At 40.4% G+C, this 20,347-nt stretch overlaps 1 protein-coding gene across 2 annotated transcripts in view; it reads left to right on the top strand.

The window, feature by feature from the left end:
* Positions 1-19,567, top strand: part of nol4lb (nucleolar protein 4-like b) — a 124,088-nt gene extending 104,521 nt beyond the window's left edge. For both annotated transcript variants that reach the window (XM_017710907.2, XM_037541350.1), the window contains 6 exons: positions 12,065-12,426; positions 12,802-12,981; positions 13,437-13,625; positions 14,643-14,762; positions 15,745-15,943; positions 17,810-19,567. In XM_017710907.2, coding sequence (XP_017566396.1) covers positions 12,065-12,426; positions 12,802-12,981; positions 13,437-13,625; positions 14,643-14,762; positions 15,745-15,943; positions 17,810-18,024 — 1,265 coding nt within the window. In that variant the 3' untranslated portion in view covers positions 18,025-19,567. The remainder of the gene's footprint in view (positions 1-12,064; positions 12,427-12,801; positions 12,982-13,436; positions 13,626-14,642; positions 14,763-15,744; positions 15,944-17,809) is intronic.
* Positions 19,568-20,347: the final 780 nt, after the last annotated feature.

The following is a 20,347-nucleotide window of genomic DNA, read 5'->3' as shown; positions in this document are numbered from 1 at the left end:
TATTCAAAATGATAAGTTTACATGAGAGAGAAAACTGATCTTGGCTTTTAATGTAAGTGGAATATTCCAAGTACTTTTGGACAATTTCTATTTGTCTGTCCATCATGAAAGATGTTTTCAAGTTATGTAAGCATAAATTGTTGACTTGACAAAATGGGGAAAAAATTAAATATATTTTATGTAAATATAAAAATGCATTTAAAAAATTTTGTTTTAAATTCAGCAAATACGCAGTAATTGTACATTACTGTGTGTGTGTTTTTGGCACTCCTGCTGTCGAACATTGTGAATGCACTGTATATGCTCTTATATGACATTGTATATGTGTTTTATAAAAGGCCACATGGTTAGGCAGTATTTTTAGCTCACTGGTTTCATGCTTTAGTTCCTCTGATGTTGGATTGAACTGGTTGAATGGTGATCTAGATTTCGGCATCTCATGTCTGCCCCCCTTCCCTTCCCTTCCCACACACACACACACACACACACACACACACACACACACACACACACACACACACACACACACACACACACAAACAGAATAAGGAGCTTCAGGCTATTCTGCGCACATGGCAAAGTACACTTGAATTTATTGTCCCATTGCTACATTAAAGAAACAATTCTCTTAATTAATGCCCAGCTTTAATCCACACCGTTAGTTTAAATCAATGTACTCGGTCCAGACTACAATCAAACTATTGATTTATACTGCCATCTGTATAATACACAGTTGCTGTGCCAGATTAATTCATATTGATTAAAGGAGTTTAGACAGCGTGACATTTGATATATAGTTCTTTCCTAAATTAAACTGTTGTTACTTTGAAACCCATTGGGAAAGACTGCATATTTATTTTATATAATTAGCGTGAGGCAGAGATCGGTGGTTTAATAGGCGTGTTGTGATTTACTGTAGTGAACATGAAACAGTAATACACACAGTGAGAACTTCTGTAAACTACAGTTACACTGCGTACAGGACGACTTATGTTTAGTGTTTGTAAGAAATTAAGTTTCCAGGACCATTTCACAGCTGTAAATGGGTGTGTGTTTGGGGTGGGGGTGGGGGGGGTGTTCTCTGTTTAGTGTGTTGGCAGCTGGTGGCTGATGCAGCACTTCTCTGTCTGCCCTTTGACAGCTCCCCACGCGGCATCATGGGTAATGCATTGATTGACCGTCTGTGGACCAACTCCACAACCTGACAACATCATGCTATACTCAGTCCAACTACACGTTTGAGTGCGAGTCTGTGTGTCCTTGTGCCTCTCTCTCTCTCTCTCTCTCTCTCTCTCTCTCTCTCTCTCTCTCTCTCTCTCTCTCTCTCTCTCTCTCTCTCTCTCTCTCTCTCTCTCTCTCTCTCTCTCTCTCTCTCTCTCTCTCTCTCTCTCTCTCTCTCTCTCTCTCTCTAACACACGCCCTCTCATGTTGTCCTGTCCCCAAGCCTGCTAAACGGCTCCATGAATCACAGTGACATTCAGAGCCACTGGACCGCACAATCAGCTCTTTCTGTCTCTTTCTCGCTCTCTCTCTTTTGCTTTCTCACTTTCTTTTTCTTTCTATACCCCTCTCTCTACCTCTTCTCTATCGTTTATCGTTCCCTCTCTTTCTCCGTCTCTCTCTCACACTTTCACATAAGCACTCGGAGAGGAGCGAGGGAACGTTCTGTTTTGCTTCTCTTTTAAAGGGGAACGAGGGAAGGAGTGGCAGAGGACTGAAGATTGGGTGGGTCTCTATTGTGTAGACAAATGGAGGTGAAGAGGGGGAGGGGGAAGAGGAGAGGAGCTGCGTTCCAGGAGGGGAATAAAGAGGCAGAGTGAGAGAGATTGACTGGGTGCTGGAGCATGTGCGTACGTGGCTTGCGGCGGTGCTTGTTTCAGATGCAGTGATGCGGCAGCAGATGTAAATGAGTGACAGGATTGGCCCAGTCCCATCAGAAGAGCCAGCTAATTGGAGGTCATCTGCATGAGTTACAAATCTGCCAATTACTGTGCTGTGTAGGAGGAATTTAGAACATGCGCACAAACCTTCACAAACAACACACCAAACATAAACAGCATCTTGCAGCCCCCCTCACCTGATCTGTAGATTTTCCAGGAACACATGCTATATATATATATATATATATATATATATATATATATATATATATATATATATATATACACATACACACACACACTGTCCCGTCACTGTCAAAGGGAAAACGTATCTCGGGAATAGTAATTTTGCAGATGATTGTGTGAATAACGTGTATATGTCACTGTTGTTGGAAGAAACCTCATATCTCCAAAACGATAACTTTACAGGAGAAGGAAAAAAACGACTTTACTTTTAATGTAAGTCATTGGAACCAGACTTTTTTCCCCAGTCATTTTGGGTTATTTCTTTTGGTCCATTCACCATGCAATTTAAACACAATGTAAATGGCAACACGCACTTTCAAATTTTGTCAAAATCGAAAAAACGTCAAAAATGGAGATACAAGGTTTTCTTCTGACAACAGCCATATATACACATTATATGGACAAAAGTATTGGGACACACCTCTTAATCATTAAGTTCACATTTCATTGTGTTATTGCCACAGGTGTATAAAATGAAGCACCCAGCCATGCAGTCTACCTTTACAAATATTAGTGAAAGAATAGATCGTACTAAAGAGCTCACTGAATTCAAGCTTGGTGCTGTAATAGGATGCCACCATTGCAACAAGTCAGTTTGTGAAATGATTCCCTGCTAGATATTCCACATCAACTGTGTGTTATTGAAAAGAGGTAGCATTTACTAATCATAGCAACTCAGCCATGAATTGTCAGAGCATGTAAAGAGCGGGTCACTGAATGCTGAGGTACATAGTGCAGTAAAAGTCACCAACACTGACTCAATAACTGCAGGTCAAACCTCTGGCATCAACGTCAGCACAGAAATTGTGCACCGGGAGCTTCATGGCGTGAGTTTCCATGGCTGCATTCAAGCCCTATATCACCAAGAACAGTGCCTGGACTGTCTGATATAGTGGTATAAAGCACACCACCACTAAATATATTCTGTAGAGTGTTGAATCACACTTCTCTATCTGGCAGTCTGATGGACAAGTCTGGGTTTGCCGATTGTCAGGAGAACCTGCTTGACTGCGTTGTGCCAACTCTGAAGTTTGGTGGAGGAGGGATAATGCTCTGGGGTTGTTTTTCAGGGTCTGGCCTAGACCCCATTGTTCCAGTAAAGGGAAATCTTAATACTGCAGCAGACCAAGATATTTTGGAGAGTTCTATGCTTCCAAATTTGTGTGAACAGTTTGGGGTAGAACCTTTTCTGTTCCAGCATGACTGATCCCCCAGTGCACAAAGCAAGCTCCATAAAGGCCTGGCTGGGTGACTTTGGTGTGGAAGAACCTGACTGGACCTCACAGAGCCCTGACCTCAACCCCGTCAAACACACTTGGGATGAACTAAAATGGAGATCACGAGCCAGACCCTCACGTCCAACATCAGAGTTTGACCCAATAAATGCTCTTCTGGATGAATGGGCAAAAGCTCCCACAGACACTCCACTTGTAGAAAGTTTCCCAGAAGAGTGGAAGCTGTTATAGGTGCCAAGGGGATGATATGTCATAAAAGTGCCTGTAGGTGTCCCAATACTTTTGTCCATATAGTGTAGATATACACAAACACACCAACCAACTGGGCAGTTCAGTCAGCGATTACTAGATGAAAAAATGTCCAGTGTGTACATGGTATTTGTTCCTAATACACTGGCAGTATCTAAAAATGGATGAACCCTTTTCACTCAGTGTAGCATCTTACTACTGTGTATTATTGTGCTTTACTTTGAAATGAGTGCCTTAACATGCCACAAATATGACTGAGAGATCTGCAGTAGTGTGGCTAGGTTAACTATGATATCTGAAGCTAGTAAAGGCATTTCTCAGTGTAACCTCTACATATTTACCAACATGTTTCATTGTATTTGAAAAGTGGTCCAAGCTTGAAGCAGATCATGAATCAAAAAATGACTAAGTGGATAATAAGAGTGTATTAATGATCATTTACAGTTCAAACTCAAATGATGAATATGCTGAATAAAACATTAAAATGTTAAACACCACACACTTTCTAGTGTGTCATTTGTAGTATATAAATCTGCAAATCTAAAAGTTAATGGCGAATAAAATAACCGTAATTATTTAAAGGTCAGTCCAAACTTTTGAGTGGAGAGTGTACATGTGTAAATTTCTCAGCAGCAGTTTTGTACTTTAATCAATGTGCACTGTCTCTTAGGGGCTCTAAATCCAGTGTAGGGAGAGTGGTGGCTTCACAGCATAGAGGAGTGAAGACAAAGCTGTTGGCGCTGTGTAGGAGCAGAGCAGAAACAGGGTCCTCTCTAACACACAGCTGCGTCTGGCTTAGAGTGAGTGATTTGAATGAGAACTGGATAAAACACTAGGCTGGACAGCTGCCAGCTGAGTGACACGAGCCAGGTTGGTCATATTACCGCTGGCGCATGGTAAGAAGATTGTTTTTGGGTGTTCATTGTTCACCTCAAATAAGAAATGAGGCTTTAGAAAGTAGCTGCCTGCTTTAGTGGATTAGTGTTACTTTGGAAACACTTTCAAGGAAAGCTGAACAAGTTTCTGGTTTGTTTATTGAGAGGCACTTGGCTGGAGGGGAAGAAACGGCGTTTGTGTGTGTGTGTATGTGCCAGTAGGGCTAATACAGTGTGTGCATTGTTTCTGCCAGCCTAAATACAACATGTCAACACCCCCCCACATGCTCTAAGAATTTCAGAGGCTTGTTAAGAATTGCAAAAGCACCACACATTTTCTCCATTTTTGTGAGTTGAAAGAAAGTCCCCATTTTTTAGTGTTTTTTAAAATGGAAGAATCTTACATTTAGGGTGAGATTTCAAAATAGGGATTAAGTACAGCCCAAAGCTACATTTCTCTTTAAATTGAGAATCTCCACTCAGAATACTGTGTACAATGGAGGATTAAGTCTTTCAAGTGTTGGCCCTGTCATCATAACATCGTGAGTTCGAGCCCCTGTCATGCCAAGGCCAGGAATCCAAGAGATCTCTCTCTCTCTCTCTCTCTCTCTCTCTCTCTCTCTCTCTCTCTCTCTCTCTCTCTCTCTCTCTCTCTATCTCTATCTCTATCTCTCTCTCTCTCTCTCTCTCTCTCTCTCTCTCTCTCTCTCTCTCTCTCTCTCTCTCTCTCTCTATCTATCTCTCTCTCTATCTATCTCTCTCTCTCTCTCTCTATCTATATCTCTCTCTATCTATCTATCTCTCTCTCTATCTATCTATCTCTCTCTCTATCTATCTATACACATACATACATACATACATACATACATACATACATACATACATATGCGTGTGTATCGCTGCTATCAGAAGAAAACTTTAATTCAAAGTGGCTGAAAAAATTCCCTTTGCTTTCAAATGAGTGAGTGTATATATATTTTTTTTTATTATAAGAGCATGTTTATAAAGGACTCTGCCTGCTGCAAAATTTTCATTTTTGCTACTGAATGTATTTATTTTAGTAAATGAAAGTGTAGAGTGTACAGCATATTCAGCTTTGTACAGCATCAACTGTCCAATACACTGGGAAACTGACCCTTAAAGTAATAAAATATCAACTTCTAATTGCTTTCGTGGAGAAGCTCTAACTACTGCCATTGAAATGTAGGGTTTAAATGCCAGTTTATTCTGCCTTTTGTTCCTCTTGACATATACAGATTTGCAGTTTTAGAGTTTTGCATTGGAGTAAAGGCAAAGGCCCTGCAGCTGGTGAAGATTTGTTCTACCTCAGCTATTATAGGAAGTATGTATATTTGGAAAAGACTCTGCTTCCTCTGCCCTTAAATTCTAACATCTACTGTATAATTGAATTAACATGCAATCACAGTGATTGAATCGTGGTGATCTGACCACCATTTAATCAAGACACTGAATGTTTACACTTGCCCTTATTTAAATATTAAAATTTTACATCACACTGGTGTGGTGCTGGGGCGGAGTAGGTGGAGTCTGTACAGGCTGAACTGTGTTTAATGCTTAAGTTACACTTATCCTTTAAATACGTATATGTGCAACATTCCGGACGATACAGGGCTCGTTGTAATGCCACGTGTAAATAGGGTAAATGAGCAATTAAAATTTGCTTTGCTGAATTTTATAGAAAGTATAGAAATGCATTGGAAAATCTGCAACAATATGCCTGTAAATATCTAATAAATCTAATAATCGAATAAATATCTAGGATGCGATTGTGTGGCATCGTTTGTAAATCAACTCACAATCAGCCTCTTAATTCATCTTGTTTGTCATTCCTCTGTGCAGTGATTTATGTTTGTAGACACAGTTTACACACACATGCATGCACACATTCTCTCAAACACCCAAATGATCTGTCAGCATTCACTAAACCAGTCAGAATATATCACTGAGTGAAAACCAGCAGCGCTTCCACCACCACATCTGCACTTCAAAGATCTGTAGACTCTTTTTCTAGAGAGAAAATGAGGTAAATAGTGCATTCAGCTCTTCACAGCTCCAGTGACAGACATATACACACGCAAAACAGTCCCAGCAGTGGAGACGCAGAGACGCATGCTCAAGATGCATTAAAAGTGAGCTGTCGCAGCTGTCATTAAAACACACTTTTACACACTCTGAAGACACATCAGTGAGTCAGAGACGCGTAAGAGTCTGACTGTACACTGTGTCTGTGTCTGTATGTGTTTATTTCTGTACATTTTAAGGACAGAATGTCCTGACTGTAAAAAGGGGCTGACTTTTTAAATGTAACTATTTATTTATTTATTTATTTATTTGAGTCTAGATTTAAAGCTGACATGGCTTTAAAATCATTCCTTTTTGGTTACTGAGGTTAGGGGTTAGTTTTATGGTTAAGCTTAGAAAGTTTTTATTACATTTAGATACTTCTGTATCTAAAAAATTAACTTTACAGAAGGTAAAAAGACTTGTTGCTTTAAGTAATTGTGAACCGTTTCTGTTGGTCCATTTTATGAAATTTTGACAGTGTAAAAAATGCACTACATTGCTCTGATAGAGCTGGTATAAATTGTCATTTGGCTTTGAAATTTCTCATGTGCAAATCCCACTCAGAAAACTCATGAAGATGGTGTTGTAATACATTTTGGAATGGAACTCTTTGTGCATATCTGTAAATGTTTTAGGTGTTTCCATTTCATAATAATAGCACTTACAATTGACTGAGGCAGGTCTAGCAGAAATTTCACTAACTGATTTTATAGTAGTCCTGGCATCCTATGACAGCGGCATGTTTAAAGTTACGGAGTTTTTCAGTGCAACGATTTTACTGCCAATGTTTGTCTGTTGAGACTGCAAGGCTATATGATTAGTGTGTGTGTGTGTGTGTGTGAGGCACCTCACGATCCGATTACGATTCGAAAACGATTATTGATGCATCTTTTTTTTTTTCTATACAGGATTTCTATTTTCTTACTGTCTGAGGATGGGGTAGTTTTAAAGCAAAGTATCTGTAATGCTCTATAATGAATTTACTTCCATTATCTTTTATTAATAAATCAAATGGAAGTGATGTGGCAAGTGAACTAGAAGACTCTCATTCACTGCTATTGCTGCCACTCATCTGCGATAAAATGCGCAGTTAGGGTGAAATAAGATCCAGTGATAATGGATGTCCAAGCAGCGCATGTTACAGCCGTCCGGCCCATTTTCTTTAGTGATTTTATGACTTCGGTTTTGGTCTCGTTGTAGAGATTGGTGGGGTGGAGTGGGTCACTGTGTAAGTAAAACATTATTCAGCGTCCAGTCTTGAAATGGGCTCCAAAGTGTGCAACATAGCGCGAAAGCCCTGGTTGCATGGACTTGCTCACATTTATAAGCGGCGCAGTTGGTTTTGTGGTACGTGAAATCTGCGACAAGACACTGTCTCTCTCAAATAAGTTGTGAAGATGAAGTCGTTTCTCTTTTGAATTTTCCCGTTCTACCTTAAATAGTGCAGCAGATACATTCGGCACCTCAGGCAGAATTTAAGGTGGAACGGGAAAATTCGAACGAGAAGCGACTTCAGCTTTGTAATGTAGTCGAAACTTGAGAGACATTTTACAAGAAACTGTTCTAGTTTTGACAGGGATGGGGGGGTGTATAGCTGAGCTAAAGCTTAAAGCAGAGCAAAGTAAGTCAGCACTCCCGTTTATATTTTTTAGCCTAACTAATACTATATCAGCACATACTGAGACATGCTGGACATTAAAAGTCTCTCAAGGTGGTTTGACTTTGTTGAAAGGACAAAATGGCTCTTCTTAACATTTGGGTTGTGACTCCTGACCTAACCTGGCTTTTAATGCAGAGTCGGATTTCTTGCTCATCCAGTTGTTTTTGTTATGTGCCGCTACAGACTGTCCGGGCGCTCCACTTCCAAGTTCTGCCTTTCACGTTCCGTCAACATTATTTAAATTTTGAAAATTGATTTTTTGACAATTGTTCACGTGCAGTGCATCTAAGAATCTCTCTCTCTCTCTCTCTCTCTCTCTCTCTCTCTCTCTCTCTCTCTCTCTCTCTCTCTCTCTCTCTCTCTCTCTCTCTCTCTCTCTCTCTCTTTATTTTTATATATATATATATATATATCACACATATACACACGTCTGATATTATATTGTGTAGTGAAACTGGAGAGGTTTGGGGCAGTGCTGGCAGGCGTTGAGATGGCCTTCCACTCAACGCATGAATGCCCTTTATACTCTAATAAATAGGTGCCTGCCTCTGCCATGTTTACCCCAACACATTCACTCTATACATCTCTATCTCTCCCTTTACTGGCCTCTGCTCTTTCTGACACCTCTCTCCTCTTTCGCCACCCATTCCCTGCTCTATGCTCACTACTTCTTTCCCTCTTCCTTCCTCTAATGCTTCTGCCTGTCTTGTCCCAAAATGCTTCTACTCTCATCTGTAGAGGTGTGAAAATACAATTATCTCTCAAATCAATTTGATTCCTTAAATCAATTTGAATGGGAAAAAGGATGACTCCATTATTGCGGTTACTGTGAGTTGATAGTAACCTTTGGTGCTCAAAGGATGCTATTCACCTATCCATGCTGATTATTGTGTGTGCATGTGAGAAGTTACATTGTAAGGATAGAATGGGTGTAGTTTAAGCTTGAACAACAATGTTAGTTTATTTCAAATATTATCATCACAATTATCACGAATAATAATGTTGATGTGATCCAAATTTAGTCACAAAGTACCACATGTGAGCATTACAGAGCCTTGCTTGCGTTTTCCCTGATTGTAATCACCAACTGTGCTAGTCTATAACATTAATAATTTATAATGATAACCATATTCTGCACAAATGGTATGTAACACTGGTAATATCCAGTGGAGTGTCCTCATTCATGTGGTTGGAAGCCAAAATAGAGTCAGACTGACAAAGCAGGATTTGTCAGTTAGCCAAATAATGAAAGCCACAAGTTGATGATTGTCCAATAGGAATGTCGTTTAGTTCTTTTACTATTGCCTTGAATTGGGGCTTAAGTTTTCTAGTTAAACTGGGAAATTTTTCATTTTGGGAAATTTTAATTTTCTAATTGTCTTCTGAACGAGTTTGTCCGTTTTACTCTAATTTCTGTGTAATCTGCAGGCACCCCAGCATTCTTTACTAGACTGAGAATCTATATTATAATCCATCTCAATGGTGTTTGAAGTAAATATTGTGTATATATATTTTGAACATGATTTTGAATGATTATACGAAAAGAATGGTGAAATAAAGAAAAGGCAAAAATATTGGAGGTGAAATTTCACTTTTTTTTTTTCTTTTTTTTTTTAAAGCACAGTCATAGGCTGGAGGTTAGGGAACCAGCCTTGTGACTGAAAGGTTGTAGGTTTGATCCCCTAAACTGAAAGTACGTGATTGAAGTGCCCTTGAGCAAGACACACAACCCCCAACTGCTCCGGGCAAGTGTGCTCTCTGCCCCTAGTGTGTGTGTGTGTGTGTGTGTGTGTGTGTGTGTGTGTGTGTGTTCACTAGTGTGTATGTGGTGTTTCACTGCACGGATGGGTAAAATGCAGAGGTGAAATTTCCCTGTTGTGGGACTAATAAGAGTCACTTAATTGTTAATTTAATTGTTAATTTGCCAACAACATTTTTCCTGTTTTGTATTTTCATGTTTGTTAATATTACGTCAAAAACAAAATGTACAAGTTATAAAACTACACCAGGTCTGTTCTAACAATATGACCTTTGAAACACATATAAAGTGTACATTAAAAGAGTAACACACTCAACATCGCAGCGGTCAATCAAAAGAACACGTCTGTGGGCAGAGTATGGATAGGCTTCTGTGTTGGGCATTGTCATGTTTTTGAATTGCAGTGTATTGTCACGGTCTTATGCTCCTACACATCTCTTTTCATCTCTTCAACATCTAATCCTTTATCTCCACATCCTCTCACCCTCCTTCCCCCATCTTTCTCTTTCACTCCCTCTCTCAGGCCTTCGCTCTATCCCCTACTTTGACCTTGTTCCCTCTTTTTCGTTTCTCACTCCCTTCGCCTTTTCTTTTTTTTCTTCACTCCCTCTGTCCTGTTTGTCCTGTTCCTGCATCTCGCCGCTCGCCCTCCATCCCTCCATCTCTCTCTTCCTGCCTGGCTGCTCCTCCTCTCCAAACAATGATAGCCACAATCCCCAACCCCCCAGCACTCTGTCTCTCTGACACTCGCCTCCCTCTTTTATCTCCCTCTTTTCTCCGGACAAGCTGACCCCAGCGTTGCCCAGCCTCACTGTCTCTGTTTACTTTCATACGTACTGAACCTTGGTCAGTGTGATGGTAGCTGAAGTGAGATGTATATTGTGATAAATTTCACTGGTATGGTAATGTTTATGATGTGGGGGTGGGGTGATGAGCTCTATTGGCTAAGGTTTAAATGTGCTCTTTTAAACTGATTAGTATCGTACAGCTGTACAGTACCGCACTGCGCTGCACACACACGTGCACACTCGTGCTTTCTCTCACACGTGTGCATGTACTTACACATACATGTTCTTGGGTCTGCTGCATACAGATGACACCGTTACAGTGAGTCACTTCTCCACAGTGCCCTCTGCAGTCAGCATTGCTGTATTTTTGCTTGGCTACTGTACTTTCAGAAGGCAAGAAGCCTTCAGTGGGATACATGCACTTCCAAAAGGATGCACTTCCAAAGCTGTGAGACTGTTTTTTCAAAATGTTCTTGTTTGATGCATCTTCAGTAAAGGGTTGCAGTTCAGCTTCTCTCTATGTTGCATTCTGATGCTTCCATTGCTGCTCCCACCTGTTTGAATGTGCTTTTAGGTTTCTTAAAGCTTAAATTCTTAAATTTCTTTTTTTTAAGATTTTAGAAAATAAAAATGTACTTGTACATAAAACAGGAGAAATAAGACAGTGTACACACTGACAACTCAAAAGCAGACCAGTACCGGTGTTTAAAAATACATTTAAAAAATAATTAAAAAAATAAAAGGACTGTGTAATAGTGGGGTCAAATAGGCAAGGTGTGTGTGTGTGTGTGTGTGTGTGTGTGTGTGTGTGTGTGTGTATTTGTGTCTGTGTATTTGTGTGTCTGTTTGTGTGTGTGTGTGTGTGTGTGTGTGTGTGTGTGTGTGTGTTTGTACATAAAGGGGAGCTAAGCTGCAAGTTCATCTTTAAGGGCCATTGATATAGAAATCTTTTCCATTTCAAGTAGCACCATTCCAGCCTGGTCAGCAGAGAGAAAGAAACTCGTTCATACGCCACCACCTTAGCAAGCAGATTATGTCAGTCTGAAATTGATTTCCACTGCTGTATGTGCAGTCTGAACCCATTCAGTGTACATAGAAGGAATTGTGTCTTTCAGAGTGGATGGGTAGTTGTTAAATTCCTGAATGCAGAGTTCACTGACTTTGTATCTTGCTGTTTATGGGGCTCCTCACTGTTCGGAAAGGATTCATTTACATGGGGATGTGCAGCACAAAAAGAGAGTGCATATTTGTTTTGCCATAATTCTGAAATATGTTCTTCCTTTGCAGATGACTCTTCCTCAGAAAGTGGGAGTGGCAATGGAATCCACAGCATGACTCCACCCTCTATGAGCGTGGTAGCTGTGAGTGACAGAGCTGGGGCTGGACCAGTGACGGGGTCGTACAGTCAGGTTAACGGGAACGGGACAGCCGCACCACTGGACTTCAGCATGACTTCGTCCTCCTCGTCCTCAGAGGACCAGCAGCCGGTGAACCTGAGAGAGAGAGTGGGCCAGGCTCTGCCCACTGCCGCCACCATGCTAGCCACATTTAACCCTGAACACTCAGAGGAACTCCGCAGAAAATTCTCCAAACCCCAACTGGCGTCAGACCTACACCTCGACAGAGACATCAGGGACTACGGCAACAAGGTGCGCGCACACACACACACACACACACACGTTTGGAGGATGGATCAAGTATTTGGACTTTTGTTGGAGATTACTATTTAGCATCCTTGGAGACCTTTGATGAGTTGTTTATGCAGTTGATGAGACAAGGAGAAGGAATGCAACAAAGAACTGACATGAATAACAAGAAGGAATGTGATGTTGAGTTTTACACACATGCACTGAATCATAAATGGAATTGAACATGCCAGGTAGACCTTGAGCTTGTTGTTTTCAGCAACATATCCAGCCCACAAAGCTGCATTCTTTCATTTAAACCTCTTTCATCTTGTTTTCTCTACAAGTGTACAGACCAAAGGGAATCTCATTTTGGTGTTGTTTTGTGAATGTATGCAGTCTCCTCACTATGGCTCAGGGAGCTATGACTCCATAAAGATGGAGATGTGTGCTGAGGACCTGACAGTCAGTCGCTCTCAGGCTGCCGATGATGATGATGATGACCATGACGACCACGATGACAGTGACAAGATTAACGATACGGAGGGAGTGGACCCAGAGAGGCTGAAGGCTTTTAATGTGAGTAAAACATATATATTTTTTACCATTTACATTTGAATCTATCAGTAAATTTGTGGGTCCTAATAGTCTGAAATGTAAGTGTATAAATCTAAATGGAAATGCCACTGATTTCTGCATTATTAAACTCTGTAAGTTAATAATTTTTTTTTTTTATGTAACATTCTGTTTATTTGCTGAGTTAAACCGAAAATAAATGTAAAATTTTACGTTTGCACAGGCCATGTTTTTTTTTATTTTTTTATCCCCCCCACCCCATATTAAAGTCAGCAAATAAACAGTAATTGTAGATAAAAATATGCAGAAGTGTTTTCTTTGTAGAAGAGAACATCAACAAAACATCTTTTAATGCTCGAACATTTGCATACTTACATCACAGTATGATGCTCTTTAAAATGCATTACAGTTGCTATTAAAAAGTTTCTAAAAAGCATTATATCTCATCTGTCCATTAGATGTTTGTGCGACTGTTTGTGGATGAAAACCTGGACCGCATGGTGCCCATCTCCAAACAGCCCAAAGAGAAGATCCAGGCCATCATCGAGTCCTGCAGCCGTCAGTTTCCAGAGTTTCAGGAACGCGCTCGCAAACGTATCCGCACCTACCTCAAATCCTGCCGCCGTATGAAGAAAAACGGCATGGAGGTACAGTGACACATATATCCACAGACTGCTCAGTCGTTTTCATATGCCCTCATTTGTAAGAGGAACTCTAGCTGCCCTGTTACATTGTGTACGGTTCCTGATGGATGCTCCAGGAAATAAAATGCCAGAAAATGGCTTTTTATTGTTTGAAAATAAAAGTCAGTTAAACACACTAAAAGACATTAGTCATGTATATCATCTTGAGGCACATGTCCATTTTTGATTTTGATACAGCCAATCTGCTTGAATACAATAGACAATTAATACATTTGTGAACGTAGTTGTGCAGTCCCATTGGGGGGGGGGGCTGTGTATTGTTTTGTTACTTGTGTGTTTTTGTTTCAAATACATTGTTTTATTCCAAACACCAAAGTACATAATGTATGCTTTACATTTTCTTTACATATGGGGTGGAATGGTATTATTATAATGATAATGATTATTATTATAAAAATATATTTTTAAACTTTTTTTCCTTGTCATACAGTTATATACCAAAGATTGAACGCTCCTGGTCAAATTACATATTGTGCAGATTGTTTTTCCAGTGAAAATAAGTTACCATACCTAAATATGGCACTTTTCTGCAAATTGTCCTACACAATTTCTATTTATCAGATTTTTGAAAAATATATTAACATGCCATAAATCTTGCACAGACCACATTTAGTAGTTATGTTTTATTTTTTTCAGCCAATAAAATGTAAAGAATGTGTTCTCTGTTAAGGATATGTTCATTTTTTTCACTTAGAAAATTAGCAACACATGTAATTTGACCAGGGGTACTCAGTATTTGCATATGACTGTATAAAGTTACTGTTTTAGAGACCATAATTTTTCTTATGAAATTATTAAAGCTGACTGTTTTCATCTACTATATACTGACCCCTTGTGGCCAATTAAACCCACAACTTTGCATTTCATTTAGCATTCTGTTGACAATATTGTGAGAATTGATTGAAGTTGCTGGGCAGCATTCTGAACTTGTTATCGGTAAATCTGTGTGTGTGCTATTAGACTCGGCCCACGCCGCCACACTTGACCTCAGCCATGGCAGAGAACATTCTGGCTGCTGCCTGTGAGAGCGAAACACGAAATGCTGCCAAGAGGATGCGGATGGACGTCTACCAAACACACGTCAGTATCTGTGTGTGTGTGTGTGTGTGTGTGTGTGTGTGTGTGTGTTTGGGGTGAAGGGTTGGGGGGTGTTCTGACCATTGATTCCCAATCCTGTTGCTGAAGACCCCATACTTTGGTCATTTTACGTTGTGCCTTCTCTAACACAGCTCATGAAGGCCTTGATAATTAGCTGATAAGCTGAATCAGATGTGTTAGATTTGGGAAAATGCAGTTATACGGAACAGATACCAGAACCGAACCCCTAAGCAGAGCATATGATAAAAGCTATATAAGATGTTTTTTGTTGAAATTTAAATGAGTAGTATTACTGAATCAGGAGAAGAAAACATGCTTAAATATGATGTGTGTGTACTACTGTGAGTCCTGTAAAGCCTGAAATAGTCATTTAAAGGTCAGAGGTGTCAGTGCAGATTTTGCTGGGGATGGGGGGTTTCGGACCACGTCATATGTCGTATTTACATATTAGCGCCAAATGCATAGATTAAAAAAGGAGGCCTGGCTCGATGTTTAGTCTCAATACATAATCAATATTATACTGACAAAGGTATGATGACAATAGTTGATCATTCACTTACATTTTGGAATGTCTTTCAAGTTACTACTCCAACATGCAATCATCAGATTTGTCTGCTTGGTGAAGGGGTCCGAAGCAGCTGTAACTGATGTTACAAAATGTTTTTCCACATGTTGCATGCAGTTACAAAGTTTCACCAAAGAGGTCTCTAAATCCTCAAATCTTACATAGTGCAGCTTGAAATAAATGATAAGGCTTATATTTGCATAGCTGGTTATAATATAAACATCTGGCATATGCAGAGCCTACAGTTCAGTACAGTTCAGGCTGCACCGGAGAATGAATGGTCGAATATTTGAAATTGGGTCATGAAGTTAAATGAGCTACAAATACATTTCAGTGGTAAAAGTCTGGATGTACATGTCTGAAACAGTGTTTCTCTCTCTCTCTCTCTGTGTCTTTCAGGAAGATCAGATAGCTCTGGATAAGGCTATCTCTCGTGAGCCGGTGACCCACTCTGCATATTCTCTGGCAGCCTCAGCCTACTCCCAGGACCAGCTGTACATCAACGGAGGCCTTGGGTACACTTACCGTGCTTATGGTGGCCTGGGAGGCAGCATGCAGCACCCTATCTCTTTGACGACCCCTACAGCCCAGAGCAATGGTGAGAAAATTTCTCTAGTCTGTTGTATGTCAAGTTACCAAGCATGCATCCTCTGATACAAGACAGGTTAAAGAGTGCTCAATCGAGTGTTTTTAGCAGGACCACAGATTTCATCTTGTCCACTTGTTCAGCTTTTCTCAGTCCAGTCCTTGTGGCCAGCAGACAGTCTACATTTCTGTTGAATCCCAGCTCCCAGTACACCTGTAACCGGTATTCAGTGTTCTTAATGGCTTGGTTCTGGTGTGTTAGGAGCAGAGAAAAAAGCCAAATGTGCACTGTCTGGTTGGCCCCTGAGGACTAGGCTGAGAAACACTGCTGTAGATCTTGAAAGCTCTTTGGATAATTGGAACATCTCTTCCTTCACTCGATTCTATTTATATTCACCGCGCCTTTAAGCATGCAGAGAGCATAATTTCAGATTCCTCTCATCCGGCTTTGCTGTCTTTTTTGACTGCTTCCATCTAGGAAGTGCTACAAGTCAATCAAATCTAATTAATCCATTTCAGGAGTAGCTTGTTTTTTTTGTCTTAAGTGATGAAGTCAATAAACTCTTTTCATTATGTTGTGTATCATTACTGATATCATTATGGCTAGCTTATTGTACTGTCTTGTTCTTGTTTTTGCATACATTCTTGTGAACCCCTGTATTGTATACAGTACTGTGAACTACATACAACAGTTCAGGATCATTATTCAGCCAGCCGACAGATAGTTGTTTTCTACACATCCTTAAAGCTACAAATAAACTTCAAAAGGTGTCACCTTTGGGTTCATCTGTTTAGTAAACCTGGGTGGTTTCCAGACACACCTGTTTTGCTCCTATTGCAAATCATTTCATTTTCATTACATTCGTAATTGGTAATATGTGCTAGTTTTACTGAATAATAAGAAGTTTGGCTCCACATGGGAGCCTGAAAAGCTGATGCTTAGCATATCGTTTGGCTGAGTTATTGTTTTATCCACGTTATGGAGAAAGCTAACTTTTAAATAGGCAAACCCACCTTGAGGCAAGCAGAGAAAGCTGGTGTGGCTTCAATGTTGTGTGGAGTGCAGCAGGATTTGGTCAAATTTTTCATTTTTCCATTTTTAATGCATAAAAGAAAGTCTGAATGCAAAGATATTAAAAATATCTAGGTAGTTACGTCAGTGGTTACGTCCACCCACATTAGGCTTCATGCATTCCATGAGTCAGTGTATCACGTAGATGGCTCTGGTGCCATACTGGAAAGTTTTCCAGAGCAGAACAGCATCCAGCTATCTGGCATACTGAAGAAATTAATGCTGGCCACATACTGTATACTACTTACTATTTTGGGCAGAATCAGTAGCCGAGCAGTTTAAAGCAGGCTATTTTGAACACAGCCAGCATGTCATTTTTATAGACAAATCAAAACTACTTTCTTTAATAGCTTCTGAGAAGTGTGCAAAAAAGTTTACATCACTGAAAGCAGCCAAGACAACCATATTCTGTTTAGTTCGTGTCAGAAATTAATGTAGAACTTGATTTCTCTGAAGCCTTACAGAACTAATGAGAGCTAAAAGACCTTCAACAAATTGCAGTGCGAGTGGCAATCAACAGGGTCCAAGCACTATGTGCCTTATTGAAGCCAGTGGAACATAAATGGGCAAAGTATTTCGAATAGCCTCTATTTGTAATAGATGTGGGTGGTTTAAAATGAGATGTCTGCCATATATAGTTCACAATGATCTTTGGTAATAAAGCAAGTAACAGATTTTGAAAAAATAAATCCTAAGTATCTAGAAAACAGTACAGTAGTTGTACAAGATTTGTATTTAAATAATTCCAAAGCATTTACCCCTGTATTTTAGTCTCAGATGTCTTATTCGGACTCTCTCTTTCCTTAGGGCCTACTGATCTCAGTATGAAGTCTCTGGCTTCAAACTCATCTACGTCAAGCAGCAGTAGTCTTGGGCGGAGTGCAGGAGGTGGGACTTCTGCCCAGCTTAGCCATACGGAAGTGGCAGCTGTGCGCCAGCTGATTGCCGGCTACCGCGAATCAGCAGCCTTCTTACTGCGCTCCGCAGACGAGCTGGAGAACCTCATACTGCAACAGAACTGAACCGCACATTCTTTCCTCTCATCCCACCATTTCTCACCCTCCCCCTTTATCTCTCCTTCCATCGCTTATTGGATTGGCCAGCCTCTCCCTGTCATTGCCAACCATCTTCCTCATCCCTAAAAGCCTACAGATCTGAAGATATCTGAAGATATCTGAAGAGAGACGCCGATCATTGCATCATCATGCTAACACATTCAGATTGACTGGATGGAGCTTTTCCAGAAAGATAGAGAAAGGAAGGTAAAGAAAGACGAGGAATACAAGAGGGTGAATAGGGGTGTCACTGGTGGGGTGCTGCATCAGAGAAGAAAAGAGCACTGTACAGCACTTTTTGCTGTATGCGTGTGCTGATCCTGTGAATCATACACCCCTCTACCCCTCAATGCCCCTAGGCTTACTTACTAAAACAGTCTTAAATCACATTATTTTTCCTTTTAAATCCCCCTCTGCTTTTGAAAGCCATTGATTTCTGTTTTCTTTTGTTCTTAACCTACTTAAAAGAAGGCATTATGCTGTGCCAATACTCCAGTTTAGCACTAACTAAATGAAGACACTTTTCTTGAATCGAGGCTAAAGAAGATGCCTGGGAAAAAAGAACGATTAAAGAGAAAATGTAAGGAAAAGAAAGAAAGAAAAAAAAAAAAAAAAAAAAAAGACCTTTGCTTTTGCTGTAAATAAATGCGCTCTGTGTTCTGAAGCACTTTTTTTCCACTCGCTCTGACCTCTCCTCCCCTAACGACTCTTTTTTGCTGCGGGGAGAAAATTGTGTAACTTATGCATAAGAATATACAGGTGGAGCTCACCTGGAAATACCTCAGCCTGTCCGAAACTCCCATCCCTGTGTGTCCCAGCCCCTCACTCTTTCTGTCCTGGGGGGGAGAGAAAAACGGCTCCCTCTCCTCCACTACCTTATGTGTCTAGTGCCTCGCCAAGACCTGCAAGAGGCAGTACATACAGGGAGTGAGATTTGTTCGTTTCTGTAGTTAATTTAATTGATTTTATTATCATTTTTCTTCCTTTTTTGCTTCTATAACGTGATGTACATATTCAAATCTGAAAGTATTGATTACAGAACTACACTGGAATTACACTGGAATCGAAGAATTAGAACTGAATGAAATGTTTCAATGAGGTAAATATCTCCACTTTCAGTTATTAGGTCTTTTTTTGAGGCCTCTACACTTGCCGTAGCTCATCTCTCAAGGCGTTTCATCTCCGGATGCCAACTCTCCACTCCACTTCCTTTCCTACGGGTCACCCTTTTTTTTTTTTGTCTTTAATTTTTTTTTAACTTCCTGCCGCCTCTCCTCTTTGATTCGATCCTCTTCCGTGCTCAGCTTTGGAGCAGGGGAGGGAGGGAGGTAGAGAGGAATGGAGGGAAGATCTGTTTAGTCTTTTTATCTGTTGACTTTTCTTGAAGGCCATTAATTCACTCTGCTGCTAAAGGACTTGGACTTTACGCCACAGACCTGAAACCTCAAGCCTCCTACACAACCAGAGCACCTCAAAGATGGGAAAAAAAAAACAACGAAAACGCAAAAAAGGAACCTGAAATGGACAAGAAAACGGAAAACTGTATCAATATGAATCCTAAATACTGCCATCTTAGTTTTAAACCATTTTGCATATTTGCTGGTAACATTTGTTTATCTCTGAGGGCTGTTTGCTTTGTGGTTGCTTAATTTTTAAAAAAAAATTTGAGTTCAAGTGCTTCAGTGTGTGCTTAGCTCCAGAGATCCATAGGGATGAATTTTCTCCTGGTCACACGCACACATGCCCTGAAGGGGCTCTCCTGTCTCACCTGTGCAGTCTCTGGGAAACTGAATCTTTAGAAAGAGAGAAGCTGTTTTGAGTTAGTGAGGCAGGCCTGACTGCAGTGTCACTGTAATTTTGCTCCTGTTTGCACACTGAGGCAGTGCTGGTCTGCTACTATGGAGCTCCTGCATTTAAAAAGCTTGAGGTTGCACTGTTAGTGAGGAACAAGAGGAAGAGTATTACAATGCAAAAGATAATCAAAAGCGTTCCTCATCCTAAAGGAAAGACTGAGAGACACAGAGAGAGAGAGAGATAGATGTGGAGAGACTACCTAGACCCAAATGTGAAGGCTTCATAATTGCTGCATTCCCCTGATGGGACCACCCTGTTACTGAGGGAAATGTACCTTTCTGTGACAGTAGGTGTGCTCTGGGTTACCCCTTGTAGTCAGGGCGTATTATTCACATATTTAAAGAATGTTTTGGTGAAAAAAAAAAAATTCCACTTTTTGCTTCTTTATTTTACAACTGGAGATATTAGGCTAACTTTGCTAAAAAGCACTACAGCG

This window comes from Pygocentrus nattereri, chromosome 9 (assembly GCF_015220715.1).
Source record: "Pygocentrus nattereri isolate fPygNat1 chromosome 9, fPygNat1.pri, whole genome shotgun sequence".
NCBI lineage: Eukaryota > Metazoa > Chordata > Actinopteri > Characiformes > Serrasalmidae > Pygocentrus > Pygocentrus nattereri.
The sequence above is the reverse complement of the archived record's forward strand: the minus strand, read 5'-3'. Positions and strand labels throughout refer to the sequence as shown.